Source organism: Mus caroli, unplaced genomic scaffold, assembly GCF_978045245.1.
Source record: "Mus caroli unplaced genomic scaffold, Mus_caroli_1 scaffold_9, whole genome shotgun sequence".
Lineage (NCBI taxonomy): Eukaryota > Metazoa > Chordata > Mammalia > Rodentia > Muridae > Mus > Mus caroli.
The window spans coordinates 38,261,469-38,283,172 of record NW_028227264.1 but is presented as its reverse complement, the minus strand read 5'-3'; the positions used below and the strand labels follow the sequence as shown (position 1 = coordinate 38,283,172).

The 21,704-nt window shown below is 44.4% G+C and overlaps 1 protein-coding gene across 1 annotated transcript; it reads left to right on the top strand.

Moving 5' to 3' along the window:
• The first annotated feature begins 4,264 nt into the window (after positions 1 to 4,264).
• On the top strand, positions 4,265 to 20,157 carry LOC110303178 (solute carrier family 60 member 1). The gene is made up of 4 exons (XM_021174165.3): positions 4,265 to 4,558; positions 13,363 to 13,531; positions 15,136 to 15,252; positions 16,795 to 20,157. The coding sequence occupies exons 1-4, from the start codon at positions 4,400 to 4,402 to the stop codon at positions 17,802 to 17,804; spliced, it is 1,455 nt and encodes a 484-aa protein (XP_021029824.1). The 5' UTR covers positions 4,265 to 4,399; the 3' UTR covers positions 17,805 to 20,157.
• The last annotated feature ends 1,547 nt before the right edge of the window (positions 20,158 to 21,704 follow it).

Genomic DNA, 21,704 nt, shown 5'->3' with positions numbered 1-21,704 from the left:
CTTCTGTGCCTAATGCCCAAGCCACTCAGGAGAAGGGCGGTGTTGTGTCTCCCACAAGAAAAACTTCAAGGAAGGCCACACATGGTGGCCCATAACTTTGATCCCAGAACTCAGGAAATAGAGGCACACGAATCTCACATGAATTCTAGACCAGCCTGGACTACATAGTGAGTTCCAGGCCAGCCAGGGCTGTGGAGCAAGACCATGTATAAGCAAAAATAAAAACTACATTGAACAAAAGGTCCCGGTGTCTGCTTCTTCCTGTTTCACTCTCCATTCGGTCTTGTTTCTCCAAGGTGCACCAACTTTGTTTGTTTTATGTATTTTTGTCCAAGATACATCTTTTAGTCTATTAAAAATGAAACGTGGGCTGGGGAGGTAGCTCAGTGGGGAAAGCACCTGCCATGTGAATGTGAAGAATTGAGTTTGGCTTCCCAGGCACGTGTAAAGCTAGACAGGCCTGGGTGCACATATGACCCCAGCACTCGGACAGTGACTTGGGAGGTGTGACCAGAATTCCCAGAAGCTTGTGGGTATAAAGTATACACTATATACGTTACAGTATACAGTATACACTAGATACTATTTACCATATACTATTCAGTATACAGTATACACTACATAGTATACAGTGTACACTATACAGCATACAGTATATAATAAACAACATACAGTTTGCACTGCACAATATACAGTATACAGGATATACTATAGAGCACACAGTATGCAGTATACAGTACACACTATACACTATACAATATACTCTATACTGTATAGTACACAATGTACAGTATACATGTACAGTAGTAAACAACTAGAGAGCGGGGCTCAACCAAGATGGAAGGTGAGAACTAACACCTAGGGCAGTCAGTCTTCTGACCTCCACACAGGTGGTGTGTCACACTTGTACACACATGTACACACATACATATACACACACACTTTGGGGGAGGAGGTTTCAAGACAGGGTTTCTCTGTGTAACACCCATGGCTATCCTGGACTTGCTTTGTAGACCAGGCTGGCCTCAAACTCATAGAGATTCACCGGCCTCTGCCTCCCAAGGTCTGGGATTAAAGGCATGCACTGTAGAAGTGTGAATTTCTGGCTGGAGATACTGCTCAGATGATTGTGTTGCCTAACACATAAAAGTCCTGGTCCCCAGCACAGCATCAGCAGGGCACAATGGGTCACATCGCTAATGCCTTCATTCTGGAAATGGAGGCAAGAAGACCAGACATTTAAGGTCACCCTCAGCAGCATAAAAAATTCAAGTTCAGCCAGAAATGCATGAAATTCTATCCCGAGGAAATAGGGGAAGAGAAGGAACAACTTCCTGCCCCTCCCTCTTCTCCACAAACAGCCTTTATTCAGGTGCTTGCAAGCTCTTCATTGTCCTTGAGTCCCCTCTGTGTCTATTGCAGTAATTTTAGGAGTGGGGGGTTCTGCTCCACTCTACTCTGTTTAGTTCCCGATCAAATGACACACAGACATCAGATTTTATTAACAAGTTGCTGGTGCTGTGCTGGCCAGGTTCTAATCTGTCTATTAAAAACAAGAGAAATGCCCTGTTACTTGCCAATGTGTCCTGCTTGGGCTAGTTCTGTTGTAGCTGTCTGTCCTCAGGGTGAGCTTCTCTTGGTCATGTGCTAATGGTTCATCCTGCTTCATGGTGACCTCCTCCCCCTCTCCTCTCCTTTCTTCCTTCTCTCCTATTCGCTACCCGAAATCCCCTCAATTGATCTCAAGTCCTGCCTCCCTCCCTCCCCCTGCCCAGTCACGGGCTCTAGCTTTTTATTTACCTACCAGAGATTATTCTTTACAGCACATTGGTCAATGCAAAGCCCATGACCAGATTGCAACCTAATCTTGGGGCGCAGAGCTCAGCATCTGGATACACAGTGCAGAAGAAAAACCCTAGCATCTCCCTTTTTTAGTCCAGTAAAAGGCTATTCCTTTTACAACCATAAACTATATGCAATAAGAATAATGATGGAATAATTTCTCTATAATGTTGGAGCATCTATCTTTAGTGTTCTGCCCCAGAGTATCTAACAGACATTTTGTGAAGGAGGAATTATGGAGGGCTTGCCTACCTTGTCTTTGCAAAGCTCATCAGTCAACTTCCCTGTGTCTCATTTGTCCAGTTTGGACAGCATTCTGTCTGTAGCTGAGACAGGGGCAGTTTTTCTGTCTTGTGGCCAGCTTGCCACATTTGAGGCAAAGTCCATATGGGGGTTCTTCACTGCTCATCACCTTCCTTGAGTTAGGATGGGGATTCTTCCAAGAGCAGATCTGTCTCACTGCCAAAAAAAATAAAAGCCATATTCTGTAGATCTCTGAGGTTTTTGAAGACCATCTATCTGTCTGTCCTCTATACTGTTTGGTGGTGCACACATGTGGAGGTCAGGGGACAGCTTTTAAGAGTTGTTTGTCTCCTTCCACCACAGGTTCTGGGGACCAAACTCGGGTCATCAGGCTTACATGGCAAATGCTTCCACACACTGAGCCATCCTGACAGCTCCCGAAACAAGATTTTACGCAGCCCACGCTGGCCTCAAACTCCTTATGTAGCCAGCAATGATGGCCTTGTATTTCTGATCTCTCTCCTCTCCTCTGAGTGCAGACTTATGCTGCCAAGGCTAAGAAGGATATGGTTGGCTTCAATAAAGAAAGATCCAATAAAAATTGGCTTTAAGCTGGGTATAGAGGTTGTAACATCAGCACCAGGAGGTTGATGAAGGAGAAGATTGTCATGAGTTTGGCACCAGCCTGGGCTACAGAGTAAATTCCAGGACAGCCTGGGCTATAAAATGAGACCCCCTTTCCTTCCTTCCTTCCTTCCTTCCTTCCTCCCTTCCTTCCTTCCTTCCTTCCTTCCTTCCTTTCTTCCTTCTTTCCTTCCTTCCTTCCTTGCTTCCCTTCCTTCCTTCCCTTCCTTCCTTCCCTTCCTTCCTTCCTTCTTTCTTTCCCTGTTCTTTCTTTCTTTTTAAGATCTTGGGTGTTGCTGGAGCAGTGGCTCAGCAGATAAGAGCAGCAACTGCAGGTCTAAAGGACCCTGGTTCAAATCCCAGTAACTGCTTGATGGCTCACAGCCATCTGAACTGTCGTCACTAGCTGGGCAGTGGTGGCACACACTTTTAATCCCAGCATTTGGGAGGCAGAGGCAGGCAGATTTCTGAGTTTGAGGCCAGACTGGCTTACAGAGTGAGTTCCAGGACAGCCAAGGCTACACAGAAAAAACCTGTCTTGAAACGTAACCCCCCCCTCAAAAAAAAATCTCTGGTGTTTTCTTTCCTTTTTTAAAAAAGAACTGTCCTACCCCCAGGTGATGTACCGCAAGCAAAGACTCACATTTATGGCCCTTTCCCATTCCTCACAGCCCTTCCAGTACCCGGAAGTATCTGCAGGAATTGGGGTTAGTGTGTGTAGCTGAGAGTGAGCCAATGAGTTAAGTATTTTTCAGTCCTAGATACAGAACCCAGGCCCCTGAGCATGTCAGACAAGCACTCAAGCTCTGAGATCAGCCCCAGCCCAGCTTTTGCTCATGAGCTATTATTACATGATCCATAGCAGAGATCTGCTGGCTACTCTTGGGCGAGTTGTTATGTACTCTGTAAGCCATAATCCTCTTGGTTGCACAGGGCTAAAGTGGACTGTGTGTCAGAAGGGTTGAGATGCTCCGTGTGAAGGCTGACCCACAAGGTTCAACCCGTATTGGTCTTGGTAGCACGAATATGGTGAATGGCAGCTTTAGAAGCTCAGATGTTGATGGACAGGACTGGGAGTTTGGGAAGTCGTGGAAGGTGGGGCCTCCCAGATAACCTGAAGGGGAGACTCTAGTTTTCCCCCTTGCAGAAGAGTCTGTTGGATCCGTCGGAGCTAGAGTTACCGGTAGGTTGTGAACTGCCCAGTGTGGGTACTGGAAACCAAAGTCAAGACCCCTGAAAATTCTGAGCCATTCTCCAGCCCCCAGAGCCTCTTGACTGGGTTGTTCTGAGGCTGTGCTTTCCGCTTTTTCTCCCTCAGGGCGTCCGTGCGTCCATCTGTGTGCGCTTACGTGGGAGAGATACTGAATGCGCTTCTAGGAAAGCATCCAGTCTTCCAGGCAACCACATTCCCTTCCCCCCAAGAAGCTGGGTCCCTGATTGCTGAGAAAGACCTATTTCTGCCAAACGGTCTTCTTAGGGGCTGTGCAAGATGGGTGCGAGTGTCGGCACCACGTGTACAGTCCAAAGTGTAACTTCCCAAGGTCCTGACTCAGGACTGTCCGTGGGGGAGGAGGCACTGGGAGCAATCTTCTGGTAAGACAGAACAGGGGCTCAGAGCTCCAGGGACCCTGCCAAAAAGCCGGACCACACCAAAAGCCCGTTGTCTGGAGCCACCAAGCTGGAGTCGGAAATGGGGTCCCGTGGGTCCGGGGCCACTTCTGTTGAGCAGCACCTCCTCCAGACTGAGACCCCAGGGAAGAATGGGCTCCAGGCCGTGTCGAGTGGCAAAGTGGGAAGAACACTGCGCTGGTTCACCACTGTGGTTCTGAATGCTGCTTTCCTGGGGATGGTGAGAGCTGAGGCTGTAACCGCCTGCACTTTGTATGGCCTTTGTGCAACATTATTGAACCAGCCTGGGTCGCTGGAGAATGGCTACAATTTTAATCAAACGTGAAATTGATGACCCTAATATTTTCCAACTGCAGCAAACTTTACTTGGTTTCTGTATGAGGGAGAGAGAGAACTGTGCTGGTGTGTACCAATGGCCCTCCCTGTCCCAGGTGGTTAGACAGGAATGTGCTTTTCTAGGAGTTCTTCCTTGGGTCCTGACCAGATCCAACTAGCAGCATAATTTCTCCCCAAGTAGGAAGTGACTTTTCCCAGGTCGCAGAGTTGGTTAGGTTGATAAAGCCAGGAAGATGTCTCTCTCTATGATAATCTTACTTAAATTGAGTCTTCGGGTCTTTAAATATTTTTCTTGGAGCAGCGTGCAAAGCAAGAAGTGACTTTTACTGACCGCTTAGACTTCTTTTCAGTCCACTGTTTGTGATGACCTGCCTTGGTCCTTTGGCAATTGTGACCTTGGAAAGGTGAAAGTGAGTTGTTTGTGGAGTGAGTCCAGGTAACTAAGGATCCCAGGGACGGAATCAGAGGTGGCTTTTGATGAGGTGGAAGATCCGAGAAATTGCTGCAGACTCTGGGTCAGTCCCTCTGTGGACCAGGTCTTGCTGTACGTGCACTGGTCCTGGATGGCTTCGGCCTAGGTAAGGGGCTCATGTTGGGTTAGAGCAGACAGTGGTGCCATTAGAACCAGGCATTCATGAAATATAGATGAATGAGAACCACTTCTTAAGGGGCCCAAGGAATTTTCTCTGAACGCTAGTGGTTAACCTTTTCGTCTTGTTGCTCTTATTGAAAAGGTTACATTTGTTTATTTGAACAGTTTCTTTGCACAAAGAAAGAATCAAGGACTGGCCAGGGCCTGAGCAAGAGAAGGCTAAGAAAACTACCAGAAAGCATATAGAGATAAGGTGATTTCGTACAACTCACTCACCTGCTTTGGACATTTCAGGCTGTATGCATCTGTGATGGGCTCAGTACTTGTCTGGTCAGCAACTTGCCTAAGAATATCCTTTATAAAGCTCCAGTTTTTGGAGTACTCTGGTAGGCTACAGTAGCCTTCACACAGAAGCATCTGTAGGCGGATTTAACAATCTCACTTTCCTCTTGGACCAGCCTCAGTTTGAAATGAGCACAAAGGGCACTTTCTGTGAAGACAGTCATGGTCAGTTTGGTCCAATTACAGAATTCATAATGGACAATAACAAATTGGTCATGAAATTCGTTATACCTTCAAAGGATGAGCGCATAGAGACATCTGTGACTCAAGGTAACCCAACAAAAACAGGAGACAGACGTTATGATGGTTATCAGGTAGAGAGGACAAAGAAACCAGAACACACTCTTTTATAACAGGTTTCTGCAGAGACCCAACTAGATCAAAATCAAACAAGCCAACACTCACATAATAAGGAGATTAACAGGCTTAGAGTGCAAGTCTCCATGGCCTTTGTCTAGACCAGTGGCTCTCAACCTCAATGCTGTGACCCTGTAATACAGTCCCACATGTTAAGGTGAACTCCCATCCCCAACCATAAAATTATTCTTGTTGTTACTTCATAGCTGTCATGTTGATACTGTTATGCATTGTAATGTAAATATCTGAGATGCATGTGACCCCTATGAAAGGGTCATATATACCCATAGATTGACAACTGCTAGTCTAGGGTATAATAGCAATTAAGACCATTAGTTGCCTATAAAATTACCTAACTTAAAGAGTTACTTACTTTTGTAGTTAGCCTGGCAACATAAGCTAGTGGAACCTGGAGAGCCACTAACCACAAGTATTTGAAAGCTTTGTCATAGCTGGGCTTGCCCTCTGCCACCCCTGATGCTTGCAGAGTACCTGACTGCTGCCCTGTGAACACACAGTGTGCTCTCCCCGAGACGTCCCCTTATTCAGTGTTAGTGTTGAGGGAAACCACAGAATCAGCAGTCATGTGTATAGGAACATGCATGTGAATACGGTGCCCAGGAAGCCAGTTATGAGACGCCCAACCTGGGTGCTGGGAATGGAACTGAGGCCCTATGAAAGCTAAGTACAAGTCCTAAGTCATTGAGGCAATCTCTCCAGCTCCCGAAGAGGAGCTCTGAAGTGAACTTTTGTTCCAGTCCATATGTGAATGTTCCTACCTTTCAGAGAGTGGCTCCACGTTTCAGAACCCATGGAAGTTTTTACCTGTTACAAAATCAGAATTCTCCCCCAAGTTACAGGTAGCTTTACATTCCATACCACTCACATCCCATTGCTGCAAAACGAATACACAGAAACTACTAGAAGCTTTCTTCAATGGAGACTGACATTTTTATCAATGTCAAAGGTGGCCATTCATTTTGAGTATTGACTTCTTCGATTATGGAAGGTATAGAAACTTCCAGAAAAGTAATTAAGAAGGCAGAAGTCCGCAATTTCAATAAAGGCCCTTGAGGTGGAAGCGATCACCACCTAATGGCAGCCCAGGAGGCATCAATTAAATCCAGTTCACCTCTAAGGAAACATATATCCATCAAGGTTTGGAGGGGAAGCTTTCTATGTTCCGTCTGCAGAGGTATAACATCTCACTTAATGACATTGAGTTGGACCTAATGTGGCACCACTCAAATGTTTGGTTTTATCCATAGTAATCCCTAGGTCTTGTTAATCACATGTATTTGTCATGATTAGTTAGTAATTGGACAGTCATTTCCAGTGAGTGTCTCACAAGCAGCAGTGATCTCCAGAACATCTAGGAGAGCTTTCCACTCTGCAATTCTAGTCAACTTGCTATGGATGGGCAGGGGCTTTGACAATAGCATCTGCATGTGTGTGTGTGTTCATGTAGAAAGCTAACACCTTCAAAATGGCAGGGAAATCATAGCCTATGTTCTTGGGAAAGCTGTCTGCCTGAAGGCTGGTCCTAGTGAAAAATGTACTTTGGGTTAATGCACGGTACCATTGCTTACTGGATCATATCACAGTTTAGGTGGCTGTAAAGGACTCAGATGCTATCACCAGGGGTGCAGCAGTGACAATTCAGAAGGGCTCAGTCTATGCTCCCCAGTGGGAGTGGATCCAATTGCCACCTCTTCGAAGTGCTTGTGACTGATGCCATCCAGGCAATGCAGGAGCTGGTCTCCCTACTGCCTTTGTGTCTGTACTTCCTTTTCTTTTTAAGTTTATTTATTTTATATATGTGAGTACAGTGTAACTGAAGAGGGCATCAGATCCCATTACAGATGGTTGTGAGCCACCATGTGGTTGCTGGGAATTGAACTCAGGAAGAAGAGCAGTCCGTGCTGCTAACTGCTGAACCATCTCTCCAGCCCCTGTGCTTTCTTACCTGATGAACAATTAGAGTGGCACTGTGACCTGGAACCCTGCTGGGAAACACAACTTCTAATTTAACTGCAGCTACTGTTATAATGTCAGTCTTTCTTCACAGGGCACCCTCCGATCACCTAGACAATGGACACCTCAGGTGGAATATGAAAGACTGTGTCCGACTTAGCCAGCTGCTAAAATCACAGGATTTGGCACTTTATTGTCTTAACTAACATGATGGATGGGACGGGACGCAAACACAGGTTAGAAACACTTCACAGTGAAAGTACAAATCCACCAATGCTTTGTTACAGTCTGGGTCTCCTCACACACACACACACACACACACACACACACACACACACGTGTACACACAGTGTATCTTAGAGTGCAGAGCTTCTAATGCCAGAGGCTTTGAGGACTGAGGAAGCACCAGGAGGCATTGGAGCTCTCCATGTGGCCACGCTTAGCAAGGGATTTACATCCTTTGAAGTTCAGGTCCTTAGTACCCCATACTAAATAGGTTCTGATAGGTAATTGGACTTGGGTCAATCCCTGGAGTTCATTCAAATTGAAAAGCTTAATAACTTCACCACTGGCTACTTAGCATGAGAATCTGCCAAGTCATTCCTTGGTACTTAATTCTTACTGTGCTTGATGCTGGGTTAAACATCAGCTTGAGGTTTACGAGCCACTGGGTCTGGGACTTCCTACCCAGGCCAGGGGAACTTGATCGTCCTTTCCATGGTTGCCCTTTCAGACTAAACAACTAACTGCAAGACTTAAGATGCTTGTGGCTAATGATCAGGGGAGAGTTCTGTACAGTATTAGGGCATTTGGCAAGAAAAGTTGTTTGTGTCTGTTGCGTGCCAGTTTTATGAGGTGAGTCTTGCTATGTTGCCCATGCTGACCACACCTCCTGGGCTCAATCCATTTCCCTGCCCTGGCCTCTTGATTAGTTGGGACTTCGGGGAGGGCTGCTGGGCCTTACTCTTACATATAGGACTTAAACATAATAGAGGGCTGGAGTGCAGATTAGCTGAACCCAGGGCTTCCTGGAAGGCACTGTGCCAATTGAGCTGCACCCCAGCTCTGTAATGTCCCCATCTGTTCAATTTTGTCCTGTCTTTCCTCTTCTCATCTTCCTTAATAAAATAAAACACCTTCATATCACATAGGCAGTATTTATTTATTTATTTATTTATTTATATGAGTACACTGTGGCTGTCTTTAGACACACCAGTAGAGGCCATCAGACCCCATTACAGATGGCTGTGAGCCACCATGTGGCTGCTGGGAATTGAACTCAGGAGTTCTGGAAGAGCAGTCAGTGCTCTTAACCACTGAGCCATCTCGACAGCCCCAACCCCCTTTTTTTCCTTATTTCTAGTAGTTTAAGCTTTGTGCATTACTTATAATTTAGCATTTATTTACCTTAATGTCCAGGGCACAGTAGGAAGGAAGTCAGTAGAAACGTTATGAAACAAGATTCAGACTGGGAATGTGTAAATTGTGCAACCTCTAGATGCCTAGGCCTTTTCAAATTAAATCAACAGCATCCTATGAACCATACACTACCCAAGACATAGAAGTCAGGAAAGAATGTGGCTCCTCCTCTTCCTTTTTTGTTTTTTAAAGAATACTTCGTTCACATCAGCTTGCCTAAGAGTGCTAGGATCATAAATAGTCACCACACCTGCTTTAGCATTTAGTGATAGAAGTCTCTTACACATTGGCAAGGTCATAAGCAAATAGAAGAGTAGATATGTGAGAAGATATTTAAGACTTGTTTTTCCTTGCCCAAGGGATCTCATAGGAAGGGGCCATTAACTCATTTAAAATGTATTGTATTACTGTTTGTTTAAACTTCACTGCTCTACTTAGAGAGGCGAAAACCATGACCCCGACAGCCTCAGGAGCTTGGAGGATCCTTCTGGGCTGAGGGGTCCTGGCCACTGCCTCCCCTGAGCCTCAGTCCTGCCTCTTTGCTGAGCTGGAACAGCTTGTGGGTGGGTGGATTCCCAGGCCGAGGTACTGTGCCCTCAGCCTCGTTTGGCTTAGCTCCTCCAGCTGTTGTGTCTCTGTGTCATGTATCTCTAGGACGCTCTGGTGCTGTGACGGTATCCACACATTCTGAGGACAGTAGCTATGGCAAACACCGTGATCTCTCTGTGAGTGACTGCCCCTCATGTGTGCTGCTGTGAACCCTTTAAAACACTGGTTCTCAAGCCTGTGGGTCCCCACTCCCTTGGGGCCAAATTGCCTTTTCATAGGGGTCTCCTAAGACCTTTCGAAGACACAGTATTTGCTATTTACAGTAGCAAAATTTCAGTTATGAAGCAGCAACTAAAATAGTTTTATGGTTGGGGGGGGGGTCATCACAACGTGAGGAACTGTAGCAAAGGGACGGAGCATTAGGAAGGCTGAGAGCCACTGCTTTAACGAGTGCAAGGCACTGATTTTAAGACATTGGACTCTTTTCCATCGTACCTCACAAGTGAGCCAGGTCATCTAAGTGAAAATATCACCATTCTAGCTACTATGTAGTTCAAAGATGTCCCAGCCCCGCATGCACACAGGTTCCAGGCCCTTAACTTTGTGATGATAAGTAAGTGTCCAGACACCTTCCCCTGAGGGATCCATTCCAAGCATGCCCTCTAGCTGGCAGTCCAGTGAGGTATCACTGCACCACAGAGGACTCTACACAAATCCATAGAACTCAAATCAAGAAGCAACCTGCAGCTGCCATCCAAGATCACTGGGCACAAGAGACTCTGGCTAGCACATTTGTATGCTCATTTGATGTCATGGCCATCACTGGAAGTCTCTTTAGCACTGCACATCTGATGCCAACCATTTGGTATAATGTTATTTAAGGGGTTGGAGAGGGAACTCAGGAGTTATGAGCACCTACTGCTCTTGCAAGGGCCTGGATTTGCTTCTCAGCTCCATGTCATCTGGCTTCAGTGACTTCAGTTTCATGATATCTCACAGCCTTTTCTGGCCCCTGAATTCATGTAAGTGCATGTACACCCACTCAGGCACCCACACATATACATAAAACAAATATTGTGAAAGTTTTTTATTTGAGCAAAGGAAGATTTATAAGTCTGGTGACCTCGGGAGTCAATGGAAGTAGACAACCCTACCCAAGAGTGGGGAGAGGAAGATCTGTAGGCAGAGAAAGAAAGGGATGTATGGAAGTACCTGTGATTGGTTCAGTTTAAATTTTGCCTTGTTTGAACATAGCCTACACATTGTGGAGCCCATGAAATTGCCCATGTGTTATGGGAAATACACTTGGAAGTTAGTGTGCTGACAGGTTGCACTAGAGCTCCTCACGTACTGAGATAGCTATAGACCAAATTTACTTTGAACAATAAATTGTCATTCTTTAACATTTTATTGTTAAAGTCATGTTGTACCTGGTGTGTGCAAGGAAGGTTGACAGTCTGTGCTTCTGATGACTGAGGGTTTCTTTGAAGGAACGTATAGATTTGAGTAGGCTCAGTTGACTTGTCTCCTATGTAGTCTATATATGTAGAACCCCATCTGTACCAGAAGGAGTTCACTTTTAATATAATAAAAATTAGAAAAATCATATTTATGATTTTGATATGTAAATTATCATATTGGTACTTAAATTATAAATACTATACTAAAATGTATTTCAAATATAAGATTAATGGTGCACCTTATAAATTATGGTGATGATGGTGACTGGTGAGATGATTCAGCAGTTTAAGATGTAGGCCATCAGGTTTGATGGTCCTGAGTTTGATCTTCAGAAGTTACCGCAGACTGGCCTCAGTCAGCCCCTCCATCCATGGGAGAATCAGAATCCCGGTACAGGTGGGCAGGGAGTTGGCGAAAAGTGACAAACAAATACGGACACAAGGGGGTGTTGTATCTGAATTTAATTTGTCTCACAGAGAGCATCAGACTTATAAGTGACTCTTACACAAAACAGAGGGATGCGTACAAAAAGCTAACAGGAACCAACTGGGATAAAAATCAATGTTAGCAACTGGAATCAAAAGCAGCCCCACCTAGTTTAATCTTAGAAGCCAGGGGCAAGGGCTTCATGCCCTTGCCATAGTTCCAATTCTAGTCTATTATATAGTCCACCTTCCCCCTAGGCCATTGTAAATTCCTGTGTATGGGAGTGACTCAGTTATCTATTGTTCTAAGTATATTATGTAGACTAGCCCTGAGATTACTAGCTCTATTCTAGTAAATTGTAATGCCTGATTTCTTTCACTGTCTCTCTTTCAATACTAGAGGTGATTTTGAATGTTACTGAATAGGTAACATTCTTACTGAATTCCAAGCCCAGGGTCGGCTCAAGGACTGCCTAAGACTTTGGAACACTGGTGGAGGCTAATCTAACTTAGCTATATGTTAAAATCAATCCTTAGAGGCACTTATAATAAAACAATATTGAAGGAAAGCACACAGATCCATTCACCAACTAAAGCAAGGATAGATTTGGAGCATTTGTTTTACAGGATGCCATGGTTCCAGGAGACTAAGTTTCTGTGAACTTTTTGCCTGGGGACTGCGTCCAAGCTTTTGGACCTGTCACATGAGTCACTACTGGAATGGGTGTGGCAAGAAGCCACATGGTGGAAAGAGAGAACTGGCTCACACAAGTTTGTAGCCATCTAACAGCCATGGGATAACTGGGTACACCTGAAAGGGAGGCTGGAAATGAAAAAGGACAAGGGTTGTGGGGTGGGAGAGAAGAATGAAGCCAAGACAAAGGTTTCTGATCAAGGCTCAAAGTTTAATTTCAGCACTATGTTTATATAGGGAAAGCCCACAGACCCATCCTTTGTTTCAGCTGGATTGAGTTGCAAAGCAAGCTTAGCAGGTGGTCAAATTCTCAAAGCTCCTGTAGGAAACTGCAATTGTGGGGAGGCCAAATGACTCCAGCTAGGTCTAAAACCATCATGGGGTTGTTTAGCCTACTCAAGGCTGGGGGAAAGGTGCACAAGTTGTCCCCTGATCTAGACATTCATTCACACAATGGCATACGCATGTGTGCATGCACACAAACTAAATAAATGGAAAAAATAAAAATAATTATTTATTAGTTGTGCTAGCCATTGAACTTGGACTTGTGCATGCTAGACAAGTAGTCTACTACTGTTATACCCCCCCCATATTAGCTTTTAATACAGAGCAGCCTTTTAAGTTATTGTCAAATAGGAAACAATGCAAGATAAAGTCACAGAATTAAAGAGCTTCTGAAAAGTTGGGAGGCTAGTAAACGAAGAAAAGCAACAGGAGCTTCATAGCTGTGCAACTTTAGTGTTACTGAATATTCCTCCGTTGCCGTGGGCCTTAAAGTCACTCTCTGCCTTGTACCCATACCCCATTTTTTTACAACTATAAATTTAGATAAATATTACTTTATAAGTAAGAGCTTTTGACTTTGTAAATCGTAGGGAGTGAGTGCTGCTGTGCTGGGACCCACATTTCCGGACCTGGCAAGAAATGTGAACCGGAATGTCAGCAGCCTTTCAGAAATCTTCGTGGGCCGTGCCCTCGGCTACCTGTGCGGCTCTGTGGTTGGTGGAGTGCTTTTCGACTGTATGAATCATTTTCTACTTTTGGGTAAGATAACAGTGATTTTCATTCCTTTGTTTCTGTTACTAAGTTTGCAATTTGTCTCTAAATATGAAGTAGTACATTTAGCCTGTAATTTAGCATATTTAGTAGTAGCCTGGAGACGTGGACAATCGAAGTATTATTATGTTTTGTTTTCTCCCACAACAACTGCTTTGCCAGAGTCTGCTGTCCCGTGTCAGTGACAGGGAACTACTAACCCTGTGGAAGGAGTGTTAGCAATCCCAAGTCTTGTCAGCCTTCATCGATACTCAGGCTCTATTCCAGATGCGTGTTGACCCCAAGAGTTGTGCTTATCTGAGGCAGCAGGATTCCTAGAGCTGAAGAGGTTAGAAACTTCTGCTCTTGAAATCTGGATTGGACACAAAGGGGGACAGAAGGTTGATGGCTACTGGGGACTGTGTTTTTGTCTGCTGCTTCACATCCCAAGCTTCTCTACCACACACTAAAAGGGGATGGGAAAGCCTATTGCTCCTGTTGAATAAATGAGCGAACCCTCTTATTTCCAAAGTAGACTGAAAGGATCCATATAAGGATTATATAAATGTAAGGTTTGGTTTGTGGAGAATCCTGTTACACAGCTGTTCCACCACTGATCTGAATGCCAGCCTAGAAACTATGCCTTGTATTCTCCTCCCAAGTCCGCAAACTAAGTTATTAAAAGTTTTACTATAAACTGCTAAACTAATCCCTCCTTCTTTTGGCCTTTTTGTTATTCCATATATAAACATCCCTTTTGGTTCTTGGATTGTTTGTTTGTTTTGCCCATGTGTGCATGTGCATGTGTGTATGTGGTATGTATTCATATGCACATGTGTGTGGGCTCACATGTGTTTAGAAATGTGTGTGAGGGCATGGAAGCCACAGGTATGTTCCTTGACTGATTTCTGCCTTATTGACTGAACCAAGCTCTCTCACTGAGCCCATAGTTCACTGATGTGACTAAACCAGCCAGCTTGCTCTGGGGAGCCTCCTAAACTCTGGGATTACAAGGGGCCACCATGACCACCCAGCTTTTAGGTGGGCTCTGGGGATTGGAATTCTGGTCCTCACACATGCATGGCTCATGTTCAGTCCCTGAGCCAGCCTTCTAACTACGCCCTCTCCATTTGAATTATTATTTTTAATTATTAAAGTATGTTTAATTAGTTATTGTGCACATTCTAGAGCCCTTGTGTACAGACTGGAGGACAACTTTCTCCTTCCACATGTGGGTTCCCAGGCTCTAACCCAGGTTATCAGGTTTGGCAGCACTGAGCCATCTTGCTGGGCCTCCTTGTGGTTCTGGAATGTAAAATGTTTAAGTAAATGGTTTTTACTTCTTCTGTTATAAACTATGGCTTAATGGTAAAATTTATAGTTCAGTTCTGTCAATGACAGTATTATATTCATTTCATAACCTTTTAAATTTTATAATCCATAAAGATTATACAAGAGCATGGCTACTTGTAGAAGATACAACTCTCACCTTCACAAGGTCACCCTCTTTTAATTTGATCTTGTTTGCCCTTGGAGGAGCTGTTATTATGTTGACTTGACTATAGGCTGCTCGAAAACTGATCTTGACAGCTGAATTTCAACTATTTTCTCAGGGCTGTCCAACCTGCTCACCATAGCCAGTCTTTACCTCACTCCTTTCTGTAAAACAGCTGCCTTACTGACTACCATGATGTCTGTTACCGGTGTCTCCTTTGGTGTTCTGGATACAGGTTAGTGAATCACTCAGGGTCATATCTAAGACTTGGGCACACTACTGCTGAGAGGGGTGGAGAAGGTATTAAACGGCTCCCCATGATGGACTTGAAATGACGGGGAAATGTGGATCTTGTCATAGAGCCATCGACTCAGAATCACCCTGCTAGCAACTGCTCTTCGTGTAAATTAGGGCATGGATTTTCTAACTATCCAATGGTAAATGATCTTAGAGATTCTATCCTAGGAGAGATTATGGGTTGTTGCTGTTAGGATCCAAAGAGGAAAAGCCAAGAGCCAGCGCTTTGTGCTATTTTCTTTGCATTTATTTATTTTTGTTCTTTGCTTTTTCAAAACCTCCCTCTACAGTAAAATTTCTGCATGTGTGATGATGTCTTTGAAACCTGCAGGGATGGGGGATGTGACTCAGGAAGATCTGAGAATTCACTGGCCATCTAGCGTAGCCAAATGGCAAGCTTTTAGATCAGTGAGAGATATTGTCTCATGGCAATAAGGTGGGGGATGATAGAAGATGCTGAGCATTATCCTCTGGCACCTGCATGTGCACACAAGTCTGTGCATGTCCACACATACATTTACCCTGCCCCACACAAAAGCCTGTTGAATGACATTTGTGATACTGGTGTACTTCCAAATTCCAACCTTCTATCCTTTCTGTCTCTGTGTAATGTTGTCTTACAGATTTGGAAATATTTCATTTAGGCTTTGTTTGGATGCAAATTCAGAGTAGAATGAATTTTTAAAATCAATCATTTAAAAAAAAGAGATAGCCATGGGCTTGAAGTTTTAGACTTCTCTTCTTGTAGGTCCTCTGATAGAATTAAGGGCAGAGTCTGAAATACATATTGTTTCCTGTAATAGGCTCACTAGGGCCAGGATTCTAAATGGGTATGTTGCATCTGTTTTAAGCATAAATAAATAGTATTTTTATTATTGCAAGTACAAAAAGAATTGATAATGTGTCTGAAGTGTATGTATACCTATGCATATGTATATTATTGTCTTAGTTAAAGTTTTATTGCTGTGAACAGACATCATGACCAAGGCAACTCTTATAAGGACAACATTTAATTGGGGCTGGCTTACAGGTTCAGAGGTTCAGTCTGTTATCATGGAGGCAGGAACATAGAAGCATCCAGGCAGACATGGTGCAGGAGGAGCGGAGAGTTCTACATCTTCCTCTGAAGGCTGCTGGCAAAATATTGACTTCCAGGCAGCTAGGATGAGGGTCTTAAAACCCATACTTACAGTGACACACCCACTCCAACAGTGCCACTCCCTGGGCTGAGTTTATACAAACCATCACAATTATAGAATATATGTAAACAAATAAGTGTGTCAAATGAAATTCCCCAGGGGATTGTCAGCCTATTTTATAAAAAGCCTTTGCTAATGTGCCTGGTTGGATGTCATGTATAAGTATGAGACAGTGTGTGTAGAGATCTTACCTCACAGAGTTGAATCAGGTGCAATCTTTGATAATTTAGAACATTTGTCATGTATTAGGTAAGTTACTGTAATCACTTCTTTGTTGGTAGGTGGAAACGTCCTCATCTTGGATCTCTGGGGGGACAAAGGAGCCCCACATATGCAGGCCTTGCACTTCAGTTTTGCCTTGGGTGCTTTTCTGGCTCCCCTGCTGGCTAAGTTGGCCTGGGGTACAACAGCATCTGCTCAGAACTACACAGAACACCAATCAGACCGTTCGGCCTTGAACCAATCCTTTGAAGCCACCTTAGACTCGGTGTTCGCGGTACCCGATGACAAGAATCTGCTGTGGACATATGCTTCTATTGGCACCTATGTTTTAGTAGTTTCTGTCTTTCTGTTTGCTCCATTCTTTAAGAAAAACTCAAAGCAGAAAAAATCTGCAGCATCTGCTCAGGGAGCTCGAAGGGCTAAATATCACAGGGCCCTGCTATGCCTCCTCTTTCTCTTCTTCTTCTTCTATGTGGGAGCTGAGGTGACCTACGGCTCTTTCGTATTCTCCTTTGCTATCACCCATGTTGGCATGGAAGAGAGCAAGGCAGCTGGCTTGAACTCCATCTTCTGGGGAACCTTTGCAGCCTGCAGGGGCCTGGCCATCTTCTTTGCAACATTCTTACAGCCTGGAACCATGATTGTGTTGTGTAACATTGGCAGCCTGGCCTCATGTTTCTTTCTGGTGCTTTTTGACAAGAGCCCTCTTTGTCTCTGGATCGCGACTTCTGTGTATGGAGCCTCAATGGCAGCCACGTTTCCCAGCAGCATCTCCTGGATTGAGCAGTACACCAGCATAAATGGGAAATCTGCAGCGTTTATTTTGATTGGTGCTGCCCTGGGACTAATGGCGACTCCTGCACTATCTGGAATTCTTCAAGGCCACTATCCAGATCTCCCAGTAGTTCTGTATACTTGTCTGGGCTCAGCAGTATTAACAACTGTTTTATTCCCTGTGATGTATAAAGTAGCCACCTTACCTCTGGATCAAAAGCAGGAGAAAAGCATCAACAGTGAGGGCCAGAAAACTTTACTTTCTAGCTTTAGGCTAATCAAGGAAGCTAAATGAAAGTGGAAGGTGGAAAGGTGTGTGTGTGTGTGTGTGTGTGCTGTATGTGCACACATGCAATGGATTTTGCAGTGGTTAAAATGAAGAATGAGACATTTTCTAATAGAAATATAGTAGAAATGTTTTTATAAAACCCACAGCCAAGGTCTCCAAGCTACTCTCCTGAGACGCTCTGCAGCCTGTGTCTTCTCCAGCTGACAGTGAGTATGCAGTCATGAGGCACCAGGTCTCCTGAAACTCCTTACACTGCCCCTATTGAAATTATCTCCCCAACCCATGATTCAAGAAAAGAAGAGAGAAGAGAAGAGAAGAGAAGAGAAGAGAAGAGAAGAGAAGAGAAGAGAAGAGAAGTATTTCTAAAATAAAACCCATGATCTCTATAATTCCTGTAAGACAGCTCTGAGAAATTAATGTAATTGCCAGCCCATTCTTCATTTCAATGAAGTGAGACATGAAACAGAAATAGCTTTAAGAATGTACTCTTGAGCTGGAGAGATGGCTCAGCTGTTAGGAGCCCCAACCACTCTTCCAGAGGTCCTGAGTTCAATTCCCAGCAACTACACCATCCCTCATAACCATCTGTAATAAGATCTGGTGTATCTGAAGACAGCTACAGTGTATATAAAATAAATAAATAAAAAATACGTAAATATTCCAAAAAAAGAGAGAGAATATGTTCCTATTGTGAACATGGAACCATCTAATATATTTAATAATGTACTCTGGTTCTAATTTTCTGAGAAGTGATTTTTAAAGCTATATTTCACCAATTCTAACTATAAAATTATGATACTCCTTATAATAAATGTTGGTTCAACATTGCAGCAAGGCTAATCAAAAGTTCCCTGCATCTTCATATATAAAATGTTGAATCTCATGATTTGATCCAAGAAAAATCACTATTTACTGTATTAAGATTATGAAGGCACCTAGTTCACCATTATTTTTCTATTATCTATGTGTCTGTTGTACACAACACTGGGTTTCGTCAGAGCTGAGGAGCTGGAGACTACACAGTGTCTTTTCAGGCCCTTGAACTACTCTACAGCTTGGGTTTGTGCTTTATTATTTCCGGGTTTGATTCTTACTGGTTTTGAATAGTAGCTATGCCATAAGCACTGTAAACGTTTGACAATTTTACTTTTATTTTTTTCTCATGTCTTTGTGTGCATGCATATGTGTCCGCATGTTCTCTTGTGTGTGCAGGTGCCTAGGGAGGCCAGAGGTTGACATCGAGAGTTTACCTTGATTGTTCTTCACTGAGGCAAACTGCCTGAGTTGACAAGCTCTCTGACACTCCTGTCTGGCTAGCCACTGTGTCCTAGGGACGGACCCTTGTCTCTGCTCCCTGAGGGTCCCTGCCATTACAGACGGACAGTTACAACTATCTGGGATTTACGCAGTGTCTGGAGATCCAATCTCTGGTCCTCACACTTGAAGGATACGTGTTCTAAGCACTGTGCCACCTCCCCAGCAGCACCGTGTTAATCTGCAGTTCTCATCATCCAAGGCTCCTCTTCCCTGAGTTTAGAGCACCTGGGAAACCAAGCTAAAGGCGAGAAGGTGGTTTGATTGCCTGGGAGTCAAGGATGAGAGCATCTCTTCGATGTGAGTGTGGTAACACTGGTGTGGGCCAACCTTAGATGAGTGGTTGGGTTGTTTCTTCAGTTGGTTCTCAGCCATTTTGAGTGGTAATTACACCATAAGCACATTAAACCGACAAAGGTTCCCAAGGTTTATGATGTCTGACATTGTGTTTCTCCGTTGCAATGTGCTTGGATACTTTCATCTCATGTCTGTAAATAGGAAGTTTTGATGAAAATTGATTTCGTTTGTTGTAAGTGATGTTCAGCTCTTTTCAGTGCTCAGGATCAAGGCCAGAGCCTTACACAGGCAAGGCAAATGTTCTATCCTTTAGCTACATTCCAGCCCCAGGACAGCTCCCTTCACAGCAACTGCTGTTAACTGTATACACCTGCTGTATAACACTGGGTTTTATAAGAACTGGTAAGCTGGAGGTTCAGTCCATTATCATCATGGCAGGAAGCATGGTGGCATCCAGGCAGTGATCCACATAGAGATAGAGAAGAAACTGAGAGTTCTGCATCCAGGCAGCAGGCAGCAGGAAGAAAGCGTGACACTGGGCTTGGCTTGAGCTTCCGAAGCCTCATAGCCACACCCAGTGACACACTTCCTCCAACAAGTCCACACCTCCCAATAGTGCCACTAACTATTGGCCTTCTCATTCAAATCACCCCACCCCCTAATCCTTCCCAAACAGTTCCACCACCTGGGGAACAAGAATGGCCCTATGGGGCCACCATCACTCAAACCACCACAGCCCTAGAAAGTAGCAGTTTGTGGTCACTTTGAAACTTGTTAAATGTGGATTCTGCCTTCAGCATCTACTTTAAGAGCTCGGAAGATAGAGCTCAGAGAGAGAGAAGTGGTGCTAAGGACATGGAATAAACTAGGAATTCACACTAAAAAATCTACTTGGATTCCACAAACCAAAGTATGAACAGCTTTCTATTACTATAACTAGTACTTGGGATGACCAGCTTATAAACAGAAGAGGGTTACTTGGGATCATAATTTTGGAGAATCTGGTTCATGATTGCTTGACTCCACAGATTTGGAGCTTGTGGTAAGGGTACAAAATGAAATAAAATCACGAATTTTACACCCAGGATACAGGAGGGGAATGAGAAGGGGCCAGACTCCCTAATTACTTTAAGAGATGAATGCACTGTGGCCTAAAGGTTTCCCTCAAGGCACCATTGCTTAAAGTTCCACAACTTCCAAATGCCTGACTCTTACCATGCATCTAATCATTGGGATGTTGTGACATTTGAAATTCAGACTACAGTATTCCTCCGTTTCCCCAAGAGCATATCCATTTTACAGCACAAAATGTCAGTCACACTAAAGACTTCCTAACACCTTAGATGTTCTAGTATTGTTCAAAATTCCAAGTCCAACAGGCTTTACCTCTGGGAGCCAAACCCTCAACACATCAGCCTTTTATGAACATTCAAGTCAAACTCATAATCACCAGCTGCAAAATACCATGTATTTTGCTTTCTTGAACTCACACACTCGGAATGCATCCAGTCTGTTTCCAAGGCTCTTCATGATATCAAGGATCTTAGTTCCCAGAACTGCTCAAAAGGCCAAGCCCAAAATGGTGGGTCCTCGTCATGCCATGCTGTTGGGCACAGCCGTTAGAGAGGTGAAACCAGGGAAACTTGTGCTGGGCTTTGGGGAAGCTCCAAGATACCTCTCAGGAATGGGAAAGTACAGTCTGAGATGTGATGGGGGCCATGGGACACAGAAGGCAGGGACCAGGCACTCCCAAACTCCTGGACATCCAGGCAAAGCTGAGTTTCAAGGAGTTGAGAGCAGAGTCAGGGGCTGAGGATGGCAATTAGGCCAGGGCCTGGGGGTGGGGGGGGTGGGTGGTGAGGGGTGGAATGGGAGCTTTGGCTTTGCTCATCGACGAAGGTCCTTAGTTTGGTTGTGGTTGTGAGTAGAAGCACAGAGAGGCCTTCTGTAGGAGGCTTAGGCTGCAGCTTGGTAGTTGAAGACCCTCTCTACCTTCCTCATGGTGGTTCTTAATGAAAGAGACAGTCCATGGTTCTAAACTGTTCATCATGGAAAATGGATGCATACCGTACCAACTTCTCAGGGTGGAGCCGAGATTAAATACCTATTGCAAGGATGAATGTCTGGGAAGGGAAGGTTATTGGTAAACCCTGCGGGTCTCTAACACAGAGAACTCTGCTCTGGGCCTACAGGACCACAGGTCACATTTCCTTATGTTGGGCATTCCAGGCCAGGAATCTGGCAGGGAGCAGGGAGGCACTTAAGTCTCAGGTGTGTACTCACTAAGTCTCTGGA

Coding starts and splice junctions, on each gene's coding strand:
- LOC110303178 (XM_021174165.3), top strand. CDS start 4,400: ATGGGGTCCCGTGGGTCCGGGGCCACTTCTGTTGAGCAGCACCTCCTC. Junction 4,559..13,362: donor ATGCTGCTTTCCTGGGGATG/GTGAGAGCTGAG, acceptor TGTAAATCGTAG/GGAGTGAGTGCTGCTGTGCT. Junction 15,253..16,794: donor CTTTGGTGTTCTGGATACAG/GTTAGTGAATCA, acceptor CTTTGTTGGTAG/GTGGAAACGTCCTCATCTTG.